The 17133-nt window shown below is 35.3% G+C and overlaps 1 protein-coding gene across 1 annotated transcript; it reads right to left on the reverse strand.

Moving 5' to 3' along the window:
• Positions 1–14080: 14080 nt before the first annotated feature.
• LOC140861268 (uncharacterized) lies at positions 14081–16506 on the reverse strand. Its single transcript, XM_073264277.1, has 2 exons — positions 16339–16506; positions 14081–14614 (listed from the first exon to the last, which is right to left on the reverse strand). The coding sequence occupies exons 1-2, from the start codon at positions 16504–16506 to the stop codon at positions 14081–14083; spliced, it is 702 nt and encodes a 233-aa protein (XP_073120378.1).
• Between the last annotated feature and the right edge of the window lie 627 nt (positions 16507–17133).

Genomic DNA, 17133 nt, shown 5'->3' on the forward strand with positions numbered 1-17133 from the left:
TAGTATAAGAGACATTTATATATGTCACAATAGTATGGTTAAAATGACATTTTAACCTGACATAATAAATTACTTATAGTGACACTTTTTATTGTCATTATAAATAAATATACAAGACAAACATATGTGTCATTACAAATAATCTTTCTTGACATTTTATGTTGTCTTAAAATCCTTCATTCGTGACACTTATAAAATCGGTATTAATATGTTATCTTGACATTACAAAATGTCACAAAGGCTAAGACGACATTAGAATAGAGGACATTTATCATGAGTGTCACCAAAACTTTAATGTCACTAAAAGTTCCATATAAGGGTATTTATGTGTGTCACTAAAGACCATTATTCTTGTGGTGATTGCTCAGGATTAGAGACGGATCCAAAAATTATACTTAAGGTGGGTTTGAACTTAATGTTAAATAAATTATATATTATTACGAAAAATGTATAAATTATATATGTGTGTGTGTGTTTATATAACAAAAGCCAATATATCATGTTGTTCAAAGTAATGGCCCTGCAAAATATTGAAATATAAAATTCATCTATAATAGAATCAACATATATATCATTAGCTAAATCTCGTTGAATAAATAGAATGTCAAAAAATCACAAAACTCATCCTAATTATTTTATTGAGAAGTGTCGTCTTCACATGCTTCATTGTTACAAAAAAAACTCACTAATAATTAATAGTGGCTATAAAAACAAATAAAATCAAAACAAGCTGAATCAAAGGGATTTTATTTGTCACTAACCGTCTCATCTTCATATACACATTTATATATTATAATATAATATAATATAATTATAATAAATTGTTATTATTTATACTAAATTATAATGAATGAGACGTGGAAAAAATTGTTTTGACTTTTGATTTCTTAAGATTTTACCCCATCACTATATATTTAGATCCAAAATTTATAACACCTGAAAACAAGAAAAAAAAATTAAAAGCCTAATGAATAATGATAGACTGAATTGATAACAAAAAAGCAAATATTTGTTATATATAAAATAAAAATGTATAAACATGAGATGATACATTACTATAATACATATCTAAGTTCCTTCAAAAAAAAAAAAAAACATATATAAGTTAAATAAAAAAATATTGTATTGTCAACATGTTGAAAGCGGATGGACTTTGTCTCATACAAAATATTAATATTACATATAAAATCCTCTTTTTTTTAAAAAAAAAAAAAAACCACTTTCTTCGTTGTTATAGGGATCAGGGTGTTAGGGCCTAAAGGGAGGAGTTGGCGGGATACAGCCCAGGATAGCCGCTTTAGATCCGTCTCTACAAGTCAGGAAAAAATTCATTTCAATAAAATAAAGATAAACGACAAATTTTTTCTCCTCATTTAATCAGCAGTAATTTAAAGAATATTTGGTTAATAGTATCCGCGTGCACAAGTCACAACCTCGTATACATTAACGAGGAAAATCTCTATCCTTAATTTATAAACATAACAATCGGACATCGTTTGTTGATGAAGTTAGACGGTTTCTTTTAAAAAAAAAGAAGAAGAAAAAAATCAACGAGAATCAACCTATTTAAGAATCATGCACCATCACATGATTAATATAGAAACAAATATTATCTTTCATGTATTGGTCTCTACGTTAATTAGATATTATGTCCCAACTCCCAATTGTAGAGATGGCACAATCTTATTTTGATGTGTGATTGCTGGAATATCAGACCATTTTTATATGAAGATTCACTATTTTATATCAGTTCATGATACTCATTGGCTTAATTCAATCCGTACGTAACAATTGTCGATCATGCTATACATAATAGTTCTGAATTCCCGACTTTCTTGATTACATTTACATTTCGAATCATTACCAAATTTAATGACTCATACATTGACAATTGGAAATCTTTAACTTAATTATTTGAAATTGAGGTTTTATTAATAGTAACATGATATTTAATCTCTTATATATACAACTTCCTCGCTCAAAAATCGCATGATTTGCTAGTTATTTTGTAACTAGTTTAAAAATTTGATGACATACATACAAATATTACTCCTTAGATATGATGTTCATCTAATTTTTACTTTTAAATATTATATAAACGATATTTAATACCTTGTTTAGAACACACTCCACATTGATTAAGTGGGATATATATTGATGCTTTCACCGATAAATTAGATGAATCTCTAAAATAAATTTAATAAAAATATAAGGTTTTTTTTTAAAAAAATAATAATGTTATAATTTGCATTCCCTCATCTAAATTTTCTAAATTTGTCCATCATGTTGCTCTAGCGACCTAAACACTTCTCGATTGGTCTCTAGCTACCATGAATAGGATATATATTGATGGGTTAAAATCCCAATTTTATTAAATATTAACTTGAGCCCAAGATACAAGGGCCCAAGCCCATTAAGCACTCCTAAACTCTATAAATAGATGAGCATCTCCATATTCAAGGTACATTCTCATTTTTCTCTTCAACTTGAGCTTTCTTATTTTGGGAGATTATCATTGTGCTCTTGGCTGACTTGAGCGACGGAATGCCTACGCCAGGGAACCACCCGGCGCCTCTGACATTTGTTTGTGATGCAGGTGATGATCCATGAAGTTTCAGTTTACGCTACAAGGTTCACTTTACGCTACGTGTGTTACCTTACGTTGCAAGGTTCATCTTACGCTACGTGTTTACCTTACACTGCAAGGTTCACCTTACGCTACGTGAGTGCTCTACGTCGCAAGGTTCAGCCTAAAGACCTTACGTACCAATACTTGTATTTTTTGGCTACATCAGCTTGGCGCCGTCTGTGGGAACCTGTTTACTTCGTCACTGAGAATGGATAATCAGCCGCATACCTCTCAAGATACTGAAAATGATGGACTACCACATCAACCGACAATGCAGATTACACAGGCGGATTTGAGAACCATGTTAGAGGAGACCGCCGCCCGCGCTGCGAGCGAAGCGTTAGTAAGATTCTTGGAGTCCCAACAAAATGAGAAGGCCAACAAGATAGTTAACGAAAATGATTTATTCACTGCTAACCCGAAAGATGACGCACAAAAGAAAACAGCAAATGAAGCAAAAACTCCACCACTTAATTCCAAGAATAAGATAACCCATAAAGAGGATGAAGCCCAGAGTCAAGCTCAGAGCACCCCATTGAATGAAGAAGAAAAATCCTTGGCAATTCTACGTGCCAGACGCAGCCCATTCACTACAGCTATCCTAGCTAAATCATTGCTCAAGGGAATGAAAATCGCCAATCTTCCAGAATATGAGGGAACAGGTGATCCACAAGATCACCTCGACAAATTTTATGCGAAAGAGGATTTATATGACATAAGTGATGCTGTTTACTGCAGGATATTTTGAACCACTCTGTCAGGGCACACACTTTCTTGGTTTAACAAACTACCTTCCGAAACCATTGAAAATTTGGAACAGTTAACTCAACATTTTCTCCATTAATTTTCGATCAACAAAAAGTATCCGAAAACCGCAGCATATTTGTTTACAATCATTCAAAAGGAAGGGGAAGGCTTACGGGACTATGTACAACGGTTTACGCAAGCCGTCCATGAAGTTCCTCACGTTAACCATGACTTGTTTGCAGGAGTAATGCAACAAAACCTCCGACACAGAAAGTTCAAAGAGTCGATAGCAGGGAATCCCCCAACCACCCTAGAAGAATTACTTGAAAGGGCAGAAAAATATATCCTCATATAAGAGTCTATCAAGACACGATACCTGGGGAAGAGAAGAAGGGATGAAGAGAAACAAGAAATCAAAAGAAAAGAAGATAGACGAACGGCTCAAAGTCCCCGAATACAATTCACCCCCTAAATGCACGTCTGATAGACGTAATGACAGTGGCTGAACAACAGGGGTTATTGTAACCCCCTCGCCCGATGAAGGAGAATCCTAAGCGAAAACGATCGGAGAAGTATTGTCGTTTCCATAAGATAAAGGGCATACTACTGAAGATTGTTTCACCCTCCGTGCTGAGATAGAAAAGTTAATCAAGCGAGGATACTTGGGTGATTATGTGGATAAGTCTCGTAATCAACAGCGAGATAACAAGCACCATGATGACAACCGTCAACATGAACAACGAAAAGAGCGAGGTGACACAAGCAAAAAACCCGACCAGAAGGGAGTGAATATGCCTACGGGAGGCACAATATCTGTTATAACTGGAGGGCCTGCTTGCGGTGATACAAATCGTGCACGGAAAAATCTTGCTCGTGTAGTCAGGGGAAATTATTCATCCTCAAGTCAGGTCTCCACCCAAAAAGTACATGAGATTTCAAGACCAAGTGAAGAGGTATCATTTGGAAATTCGGGTTTGGAAACTTTTCGAGATGAACACAACGATGCCCTCATAATTTCCGCAACAATTTCTAATTTTTGGGTAAAAAAGATACTAGTGGACTCCGAAAGTTCAGCAGATATCATTTTTTACGGGGCATTCCAGAAAATGGGAATAAGCAACACACAGTTGATGCCAGTGAAAACTCCTCTCGTCTGGTTTTCCGGGGAATAGTTAAAGCAGCGGGAGAACTCACACTACCACTCTCTCTAGGATCATATCCCCAGCGAACCACCAAAATGGTGAAATTCCTAGTGGTTAAGGCCTCTTCTTTGTTTTGAGCCATAACATTCACGTATCACTTGAAATTGAAATTTCCAACTTCTGACGGAATTGGGGAAGCGATTGGAGATAGTCGGCTTGCAAGGAAATGTCATGCATCTATCCTACGGAACTCTACGGAAAGTCATAGACAGTCAGGTCCCTCTGAAGACTCATTGAAAGGAAAGAGGCAAAAGCTTGATTATGATAAGGATGAAAACAAAATACACCTTATCGAGGGAGACTCACAAGATCAAGAGAGAATGAAGGCCACAGACACACTTAAATACATAGAGATAATGCCCGAAGATCCAAAGAAAGTCATAAAGATCGGATCAGATTTGCCAGTAGAAGAGGAAAAAGTTTTGACAAACTTTTTGCAACACAATGTCGATGTCTTTGCTTGGGGTGATGAAGCCTTACCAGGTATTCCTCCGGAATTCGCACTTCATCATCTTAATGTGGACCCACGAATGAAACCAGTCAAGCAGAAAAAAAGATCTTTCGGTCCAGAAAAAAAACAAACATATCGCTGCATAGGCTGAAAAAATTTTAGCAACAAAATATATCAGACCAGTTTCATACCCAGAATGGTTGGCCAATGTCGTATTGGTCCCAAAACCCGGAGGGAAATGACGTCTTTGCATAGATTATACCGATTTAAATAAATCTTGCCCAAAATATCTTTTCCCATTGCCTCGCATAGACATTTTGGTTGATTCAACTGCAGGCTGCAAGTTGCATAGTTTCCTTGATGCATACCAAGGGTACAATCAAATAGGCCTAGCCCCAAAAGATCAAGAAAAATCAAGTTTTATCACTGATCGTGGAATCTATTGCTATGATGTAATGCCCTTTGGACTCAAGAATTTCGGAGCCACATATCAGCGATTGGTGAATAAAATTTTTGCAAATTTAATTGGAAGGAACATGGAGGTTTACATAGATGACATGCTAGTTAAGAGCATCCAAGCAAACAATCATGTAGCGAACCTTCCGAGTGTTTTGAAATTTTGAGAAAGTATCAGATGAAATTGAATCCCGAAAAGTGCTCTTTTGGCGTGCGAGATGGAAAGTTTTTGGGTTACATGGTTTCACAAAGAGGAATCGAGGCGAATCCTGAAAATATTAAAGCTGTTCTAGGCATGAAACCCCCACGAAGCGTAAAAGGAATACATGAGTTGACAGGAAGAATAACAGCCTTAAACCTCTTTATCTCTCATTCTGTAGACAAAGGTTTTCCATTCTTCAAAATCTTACGACAAGGAAAAAGATTCCAATGGACCGAACCATGTCAGCAAGCGTTTGAAGATTTGAAGAGATATCTTTCAGCAAGAGTTCGGACGGTCCGATCTGGGAGTTCGGATGGTCCGATCCTTGCATGCGAGACACGTCACTACATGCACAGTTCAGACAATCCGATCTTGATTTCGGACGCTCCGTGTCACGCCCCGGAACCGGGCCTAGTTGACATCGGCGTTGTTTAACAATTTAACATTGAAACAACAAGCCTCGTAGTACAAATCTTGCCAAAAACCAGTCTGTTTCATAAACTATAAATGTTTTTACATAGAAAAACACAAGTGCGATAATGCGGAAGCGAAATTGAAATTTAAAATAAGAAAAATATTTCTTCAACTTGAACTGATCCGTCATCACCAACCCCATAACATAATCTGTCCTTTGTCATCTAACTCATCTTCATTCTTATCTGGGGAGGGAGAGTAAATGGGTGAGTGTTTTGGGAAACACTCAGCAAGTGGGGGCCAATCGTACACACAAATATCGAATATATATACATGATACGAATTCAATAGGAGTCAAGACAGGAGACAAACAGAATACGAAACCAAGAATCAAGACATATCATAACCGAATCATAACTTATACATTGCACTGTTATTCATCTCGTTAATCCTGGCTACTGATCAGTCCCTAATTGTTACTCCTCTAAGGGGACGAGGCCTTAAACGGTTATTATAACTCACCGCATCAGGGCCTTATCATATCATGTTTTCGGAATTTCCTTACCATTTCTTAATTTGAATCCTAACAGTGCATTTCAAGATCTCATTGCATAACAGAGGAATCGTACGATCGAGTTTTCAAAACAGGAACATCATTCTTTTAAAAATATATTTATTCATATCTTATCATAATGACCATGGGCTTTTACTGGTTTTGGGCTCCCTCTGGGGCCTTTTCCCACGCATGGGCTCCCTCTGGGGCCTTTTCCCTCACAGGCTTTTCCCAATGCGCCATTATTCAAATCAGAATCATCACAAACGAACATATCACATGGGTATCAATTGGAACGAAAAGGACATAATGAATCTGAACAAAGGCTTAGCAAAGGAATGCATAACGAATCATAAGGTACTTCAAAATGAAGCATAACAAAGGATTCATGTGGAACGAAACATATACGGAGTCAAAGGACATAAAACAAACAGTGTACGATCAAAACTTGAAACGGATACTTGGTGATTTCAAACAAGAATAAGCTCAAACAAAGATTTCGATGGTTTCTTAGAATAATGCTTAGAGAATCAAAATTAACAAAAAGAGTCCAATAGAAACAAGACTCAATGATTTCCATCGAATTGAAACAAAGATGGCTTAAAGAAACAAAACCCACTTACCTGATTCCCACAAAAATTGAAGTATATTGGATCTTTGGTCAGAACTCTAACTCGAAATTGGATGACACCTCGATCAGGACTTTCAACAGCACTCTTGCTCGACTACTTGCTTTGAACACAAGCTACTCCAGATTCAAAAATTAGGCAGAGTCTCGAACACTATAGATACTAAATTTTGTGAGATATGGAGAGAGCAAAGCTTGGGTTTGGTGTATCTAATTCCTTCAACCTTGAGCTCTATTTATAGGTGAGGTTTAGTAGAAGGTGAAAGGACACTCTTAATGGTCATAAAAGTCCTTAATCATGTCCATAATGATAATTGATGATGGGAGTTTCATGGTTTGTCCTTTGGCTTTCCAACTTCTTGAGTTAATGTCAACATTAATTGAGATAATTAATCTTACATAACTCTTGGTGTAATTGCTTTTGAAATTGCATGCATGTAAATTTCTTGATCTTTACATTCCACCCTCCTTATTTGAAGTTTCGTCCTCGAAACTTAAATCGTGGTCTCCAACTAATGTATTTCAAGAATTCCTCCATGATTTGCTAACTAGATATGTTTTATCTAAAAATAGGTTTCAATGATATATCAAAACAAAATTTATTAATTTTCATAGAATTCAAAAGGAAAGGTTGGAGTACAATTTAACGAAAAATAGAATATCGATGACATCCTAATCTACGATTTCTCCATCTATAGGTTCTTCATTTGCTCCTTCCACTCGTGCATTCACTAACTGCTGCAAGTTCTCTATTTGGCCTTGTAAATTGACAACTTGAGTAGCCAAATTTTGGCTATCAACTCCAAATTGATTCACCTGGTTTTCCATTGATTGTCTGTATGCATCAAATTCCTGTTGGAGTTGATCTCTTAATTGTTTTGCGATCTTATAATGATCACACCATGCTTCAGCAGTTGTCAACATTTGGAGTCCATACTTTTGCGCCTCTTGCAACTCTTCCTTGTAATCCTTGAGTTGTTTTTCTGCAAATCTTTTATCAAAAGCGAGTTGGCTCGCTTCTCTTTAAAATTTGTCCCTAGCCTCCTTCAACTCATCCTTGTCACGGAGCAAACTCGCGATAGTACTCTTGAGTTGCTCAATTTCATTTTCGAGACCCCTAAATGCGTTGGCTTGGTTTGCCATGTTCTCGAAAGTGAGCTTGAGGAATAGGATGGGGCTTGCTCGAAATTTTGGGTAAAATTATTGCTTGGTGTGCTTTCTTTCATCTATAAAAGTGATTTATATAGGTGCCTAAGGGAGACTAATTTGGTAGGATAATAATATTGATTTGAATGGCCTTGATTCATGCCTAAATTGAGTTCAAATCTTCCTTGGAGTATGACCATAATCATCTCCCAATTCTTGATTGAATTTGATCAAGGATTATGAGAATATAAAATTCCATTTTCAAATTAACTAACTATAATTCGAAAATATGGTATAAGGAGGTTCAAAATTGGAAATCATTGTCTTCCAAATTAAGAAAATAAAAATGGATTGGAATGATCATTTAATCGGGTTATTAAATATCTTTTATAATTGAAAATCTTGAAGATATTCATGTGAATTGGAAGCCTAAGAAATCAAGGAAATTAGCAGAATTAGAGTTTCTATCCCAAAAATTATTGTCGTGTTATTCCGATGATATATCCTTGAAATCAAAATATATCCTAATCATGTTAGTCTAACTTAAATTCCAAAAAAAATCATGGCTTAAAGAATTATATCAAACATGTATGCTAATTAATAATCCCAAAATAAATCTAACTTAAGGCCAAAATATCAGTCTTAAATTTTATATCAGACATAAACACTAGTTCCCAAGTGGTTCTTTCTCACTCTCAATCTTAATTACTTGTCTCCAAAATATTCGTTCTCATTCTAAATCTTACTTACTAGATCCCAAGTGATTCATTCTTGTTCTCAATCTTAATTTCTAGTCCCCAAGTAATTCATCTTCCCAAGTGAATCATTCTTAATTTCCCATCAAGATCATGAACCCAATTTACTTAATTACCTTAATTGGTTCCATCAAGTTCCCTAAAACCCATCTTATCGGCATGCTTCTTTTAGCCGAACTTTTCTTAATTCTGTCTATGAGGATTACCTAACCAAATTCCTATTGGATAAATCACTAATAATTGAATTCTTATCTTCATATATCTCAAAACCATATTTTCCAATAGTTAGATAGTTCAAACTTAAATTCATCTAACTGAGTTTCTCTTAACTAGAATCACACTAAAATGTTTTCTCCTTAGTTAAACACACAAGATATTGTGTGGCAGATCTATGACTTAAAAATTTTTCCTTTTGGTGATAATCTTAGTATGTCGCATTTCAGGCATGTATACTTCAATTGGATCTTCTTCATCCACGTTCTTTGCGCTAACTGGTGTCGGGTTATAGCTAACTTGATTGGAGTACTTGCACATCCCATAAATCGTTCAAGAACAAAATTGAAGTTCATTCTAGAATAAGATTACTCTTAACAAATCTATTATATTAGCCAGCTATTTTGTCTTATCGGATTCTTTCTCTCCCAACTGGTCTATTGTCCCAGCTGGTCTATCTGAACTAGGGATGCTTCACAACTGAAATTTATTTATTTATTTATTTTTTTTCAGCAAGAAGCTCTTCCCATCCGGATTATGGAACCTGGCGGGCTCTGATACCACTAAAATGTCACGCCCCGGAATCGGGCCTAGTTGACATCGGCGTTGTTTAACAATTTAACATTGAAACAACAAGCCTCGTAGTACAAATCTTGCCAAAAACCAGTCTGTTTCATAAACTATAACTGTTTTTACATAGAAAAACACAAGTGCGACAATGCGGAAGCGAAATTGAAATTTAAAATAAGAAAAATATTTCTTCAACTTGAACTGATCCGTCATCACCAACCCCATAACATAATCTGTCCTTTGTCATCTAACTCATCTTCATTCTTATCTGGGGAGGGAGAGTAAATGGGTGAGTGTTTTGGGAAACACTCAGCAAGTGGGGGCCAATCGTACACACAAATATCGAATATATATACATGATACGAATTCAATAGGAGTCAAGACAGGAGACAAACAGAATACGAAACCAAGAATCAAGACATATTATAACCGAATCATAACTTATACATGGCACTGTTATTCATCTCGTTAATCCTGGCTACTGATCAGTCCCTAATTGTTACTCCTCTAAGGGGACGAGGCCTTAAACGGTTATTATAACTCACCGCATCAGGGCCTTATCATATCATGTTTTCGGAATTTCCTTACCATTTCTTAATTTGAATCCTAACAGTGCATTTCAAGATCTCATTGCATAACAGAGGAATCGTACGATCGAGTTTTCAAAACAGGAACATCATTCTTTTAAAAATATATTTATTCATATCTTATCATAATGACCATGGGCTTTTACTGGTTTTGGGCTCCCTTTGGGGCCTTTTCCCTCACAGGCTTTTCCCAATGCGCCATTATTCAAATCAGAATCATCACAAACGAACATATCACATGGGTATCAATTGGAACGAAAAGGACATAATGAATCTGAATAAAGGCTTAGCAAAGGAATGCATAACGAATCATAAGGTACTTCAAAATGAAGCATAACAAAGGATTCATGTGGAACGAAACATATACGGAGTCAAAGGACATAAAACAAACAGTGTACGATCAAAACTTGAAACGGATACTTGGTGATTTCAAACAAGAATAAGCTCAAACAAAGATTTCGATGGTTTCTTAGAATAATGCTTAGAGAATCAAAATTAACAAAAAGAGTCCAATAGAAACAAGACCCAATGATTTCCATCGAATTGAAACAAAGATGGCTTAAAGAAACAAAACCCACTTACCTGATTCCCACAAAAATTGAAGTATATTGGATCTTTGGTCAGAACTCTAACTCGAAATTGGATGACACCTCAATCAGGACTTTCAACAGCACTCTTGCTCGACTACTTGCTTTGAACACAAGCTACTCCAGATTCGAAAATTAGGCAGAGTCTCGACCACTATAGATACTAAATTTTGTGAGATATGGAGAGAGCAAAGCTTGGGTTTGGTGTATCTAATTCCTTCAACCTTGAGCTCTATTTATAGGTGAGGTTTAGTAGAAGGTGAAAGGACACTCTTAATGGTCATAAAAGTCCTTAATCATGTCCATAATGATAATTGATGATGGGAGTTTCATGGTTTGTCCTTTGGCTTTCCAACTTCTTGAGTTAATGCCAACATTAATTGAGATAATTAATCTTACATAACTCTTGGTGTAATTGCTTTTGAAATTGCATGCATGTAAATTTCTTGATCTTTACACTCCGAACTTGCTACGTGTTTGTCAGTTTTTACACCTCAACCCTTGCATGGCCCAACTGGGTTCGGAAGGTCCAATTTGGGTTCGGACGGTCCGATTCCCCCGCATCCTCCTAACTATGGTCATGCCTCCAAAGTGGTTCGGATCCTCTAATCTTGGTTCGGACAGTCCGAACCCACCTTGATCAAATTTCCATAAATTATCTAATTAATTCCAAATTAAGTCCCTTATCCATGGTTAGCCACTTTTACTTAATTAATCTTGTAAAATGGAGCCGGGCTACTACAGTCCATGTGCCTTCGGCTTTTGAAACTTAAATGTATAGACCTAGACATGGAGGTGGCCCAGGGTCTGCAAGTGGGTCCGTGCTTGGATCCGTGTAGGGGTCATGATAAAGGTCCGTGTGGTACTGGTTTGGGTGGTTATAACAAATTTCTACATTGACACATTTTGGTAGAACAAGCATAACATTTTACTAAAAAATCCAATTGGGGTGAAATTAGTGTTAGTTTAAAGCCAAGAAAAAGAGCTAAAACCTTTAATTTGACCACTTTTCCTAAATATGAACATAAAATAGAGTTTGAGTCTAAACAATCCGTACTCTTGCGCGCGGGCATTTTCTTCCGGTCAAGCGAGGAATCTTCTATCCTATTAATTTCTCATGTATGTTTTTTAAGTCCTAAATTCATGTTTATGATATTTTTAGGTGTTTTAAGTATTTTTAAGAGTTTCCATGTAAAAAGTTTCAAATTTGAATGTCTGGGACGTACGTAATGACTCACGTGATCGGTTATGTATAGTATGCACATACATGTCTCTTTTTCATTCATGAAAGCTATGTTCAATATGCAACCATGATTTTAATTATGCATGAAGTTATCGAGTAAATTTTTATGATCATGAAATGGAAGTTTAAGAATTAATACATGATGATGATGATGTTCATGATGATGTTAAAGTATGAGAATGAACGACGACGTTACGGTGTTACGTGCTTGCATGTAAAACATAATTTTGATGTTGTATGTGACGTTGTGGAGGAAAATGAGATTATGACTATGGTAATTGACTCAAGATGGGAATGGGAATGGGATTATGACTCCGGGGATGACCATTTCAAATACGGCTCAAGATGGGAATGGCCCTTCGGGATGAGCTCCGGGGGTGTCCATTCCAAACACAGCTCAATGATGATGGGAATGACTCCAAGGGATGAGCTCCAAGGATGATTGTTCCAAATACGGCTCAAGTTGCCACAATTTCATATATATCATCTCATTCACATGATAGTAATATGCTAAGTTCATGATGTAGTGTCATTTCACGTCTTAGTTTCACACGATTCTTATTTCATTTTCTTGCTGAGTCTTTAGACTCACTATACTTGAATGGTGCAGGTAATGAGGATGATATTTATGCATATATTGATGAGTTTAATGCCGGACATGAAGAGGAGAATAGGTCGGGCCGGCGGGAGATGCATGAGTGTGTGGAGTCGTGTTTGTTTTAAGATTTTGTTGAGCATCAAACGATGTATTTGGTATTGGCCAGAAACGAGTTTTTATGTTTGAGGTCTTGATGTTGGGGTTTGTTAAACCTTTTACATTGTTGTGGTTGCTTTATGTAGGTTTTAAATGGTAAGAATTTTTATCGCTTCCGTATTTATGTTAAGTTGTTTGTCGAGTAGCATCCCCGTGATTTCGAGGACGTTACAAATACTGATATCATTCCCCAACCCATACACCATTTGCTAAACCCATAAATAAAGTGCAATGGGGCAGGTTTCGGGTTTGGCCAAACCTGTCCCCTATGCCATCCACATATATAATTTAAGCATAACCATAAATGATCAACCTAATCTTAAAATCTTCAAAATGCTTTAAAAATGTATATGCTACATGTACACGGAATGTTACACTTGAAATTACATAATTATCCTGTATGCATTTTTGAAAAAAAAAATTTCTCCAAATAAAGTGCAGGAATAATTTTGTAACCTTAAATCAAATGTGTAACATAATATATAACACTACGTTTACATGTAACATTTTCCTAGAAAATATTAGTTGACAGTGAAGACCAAACTTGTACAAGGGAATGGAACATATCCTTGGTAGATAACATCTATACAACGTCCCTAGAGTAAGAAATAGCCGAAAATGGCCAATGATGGTTTGCAGTAAACATATATAATTAACCTATGATGGCTATAAGACATTCGACTTTACCGTAGTGATCATGTCATGATTAATGAAATTATTGTTTTATATAACTCTGTTCTAGAAAATATTATTTGTATGATTTGAAAATGTTTAAGATAAAAAAATGATAAATAATTTTTAAATTTATTTTTATATTATTTCAGAAATGAAAAAAATAATAATTTTAAAAATTATTGAAAAAATAATAATTTTTAAATTTATTTTTATAGTACAACTATAATTGAGTTTATTATTCTGTGTACGTAAATGGTTATTAATCGTCTTACACTACCATTTCACCCTCCACTTTACAATCCTCAACGAAAACAAAATCCAAATTGTAAAGCACAATAACCAAAACCACATAACATAGAAAAACCAAGAGGGGTCCAAAAATCCACAACAGAAGCGGCACCGCCGCGTAGAACAGCCGGTTTCCCACTGCGGTCAGCCAAAAACCCTTCTCCAGCAACTCGGACACGTACTCCGGCTTCAGTACTGTTTGGCCCAGTCTATCTTCATGAGTACTGGGACAGTTGACGAGGAAGTTCACCTGATTCGTGAACCGAATGGAGAGCGAGTGGGACACGAATGAGAAGAGGAAGACGTGCAGCATCGTCACGAATTTGAGCGACATCATGAACTCGCCGTGGGCTCCGTAGACGGTGTCGTTCAGCGGTTTCTTGATGCTGTATGTGCTGCTGAGAAAGGCGGCGAGTCCCGCGCAGAGGAGAATGGATGTTGTGGCCATGAGCGTAGACCCCATGATCGTGTTGCGGAGGGTTTGGACGGCCAGTATGTTCTTCTTGTCATTGTCCTACGTACGTACATGTTATGAGAAATTTATGCCAAGTTCTCGTGGGCAAATAAAATCTATAAACTTATGTTTTTTATCACTTTTTGATTGGAAATTAATTGTAAATTTAATAGTTAAATTTCCTTTCCCAAAGTATTTAGTTTTCATATCTTTTTTTTATAACGAATACCATTCGGAATGCACCGGGTAAAATGAACAACTCTATACTAATGTAAACATCCTTTTCCTTTAATAGTTAGATAAACCGCAATGACAAAAACCTTCTCGTACAAAACATTCAGTTTTAATATTATTGATAAATATATATATATATATATAGTTGGGCAGAAATTCAACTTATTGATGGTGTAAGTGGTACAAATGAATTTGGATCGAATTATGGGTACGTGGGATTTTGCCACTAAGATTCGTTTAACCTAAATACCTTTTCTCGCATGGCGCACTTGAGAATTAATTAATACTTTTCTCCCCTTAATTTTGGAATACTATTTTAAGAAACTGATGACAAACGTCACACACACACACACACATATATAAATAAATATATATATATATATATATATATATATATATATATATATATATATATATATATATATATATATATATTGTGTGTGAAAGAACGCATGAAATTAATATTAATGTAATAAAAATTAACAATAATAAAACCATCCAAACTTTCGAACAATACGTAAGCTCAATATCATTCAATATTCATAAAAGAGAGCAACCTTGCATGTTCCACTATGTCTATAAATTTCCTTAAGTTTCTTAAATCAAAGTCAATTTTTTTTGGTAAATGAATACTGTTGAAATATATCTTCAAATCGATATTTGATACATTGTACAAGTAAAAATATTAAAAAGTGTATATGTCAATATTTTTAATAGAAAAATGCTACATGTACACATTGATTTACATATTGGGTTACACACTACACATGAAATTACAAAATTATCCCTCCACTTGATTTGAAAAAAATCTTTTCAAAATACATTAAAGATATTTATGCAATTTTAAGTGCAACGTGATATATAACTTGATTTGAATTCATTTGTTTACAAATTCTTGGTGATTGATCAGCTCCGATTTCATTTCATGTGATATATATATATATATATATATATATAGAGTTTCTTTCAAGTGCCCACCTATCATACCCACTACCATGTCCACCAATGATGTGACAATATTCTATTGGACCTATAATTTATCACATCTTTATCACATCCAATAGAATAATGCCACATCATTGGTGGGCATGATAGTGGGCATGATAGGTGGGCACTTGAAAAAAACTATATATATATATATATATATATAGTTTCTTTCAAGTGTCCACCTACTATGCCCACCACCATACCCACCAATGATGTGGCACTATTCTATTGGATGTGATAAATTGTAGGTCCAATAGAATAGTGTCACATCATTGGTGGGCATGGTAGTGGGTATGATAGGTAGGCACTTGAAAGAAACTTTATATATATATATATATATATATATAGTTTCTTTCAAGTGCCCACCTACTATGCCCACCACCATATCCACCAATGATGTGACACTATTCTATTGGATGTGATAAAGATGTGATAAACTGTAGGTCCAATAGAATAGTGCCACATCATTGGTGGGCATGATAGGTGGGCACTTGAAAAAAACTATATATATATATATATACACGTATACATGATAAGCATATATATAACAGTATTGCGAGTACCTTCATGATGGCGGAGACCCAAAATCGACGGCCTCGGGCATTTCTACCGATGATGGTGGTGAGAGGTTGGGATCGGACCCTATGCCACACCCATAGGTGATAACTGGTGAAAATCAAGAAACCCGATGGCACAAGTATTATGTCTGCGTACCAATCTTTCCATTCCATTTCACTAACTAGTTTTTACTCGAAAAAATTTGTATTTTGTTTCACACACACTCTGTGTGTCTTATTTTGTGTAGTTGAATGTGATGTAATTTGGGTTGATGGTTCGAAATATATATATACATAGAAAAAGGAGCATAGGCTTCTCATATGCATAAAAAATAAAAATAAAACCCTATAATGGTATGGGTGAGACAACATGGCGGCACACCACGAGAATAAAAAAACATTCTTTTTTGCATGTAGTTTCCAATAGTTGCTCAGGAGATCAAATCTTATATATATTAATATATATAATATATATATATATATATATGTGTGTGTGTGTTTTTATATTTATATACATACACAGTGTGTTTATCATTAAGCTGTCAACGTATAGTTTAGACGAGTTGGATGCTTGGGGGAACCAAATTATTTTTATTTATTTTTTTATTTCACAAAAGCTTTTATTACACTTTCTCACGGATCAATTTTATGATACAAATTTCTTATTCAATCTTAACCTATGAAACAGTTATTTTTTTGCCAAAAATATTACTTGTTATCATAAATATGGGTCGAAACTATATATCCGTCACAAGATTATAGATTTGTGACACCACAAGATACGACAGCTAAACCCGGATA

Source organism: Henckelia pumila, chromosome 4, assembly GCF_033568475.1.
Source record: "Henckelia pumila isolate YLH828 chromosome 4, ASM3356847v2, whole genome shotgun sequence".
NCBI lineage: Eukaryota > Viridiplantae > Streptophyta > Magnoliopsida > Lamiales > Gesneriaceae > Henckelia > Henckelia pumila.

Excerpts from the sequence above, each read along its gene's own strand:
- LOC140861268 (XM_073264277.1), bottom strand. The coding sequence starts at position 16,506 with ATGGAATGGAAAGATTGGTACGCAGACATAATACTTGTGCCATCGGGT. Across the intron at positions 14,615-16,338 it reads GGGTCTCCGCCATCATGAAG|GACAATGACAAGAAGAACAT; the intron begins GTACTCGCAATA and ends GTACGTACGTAG.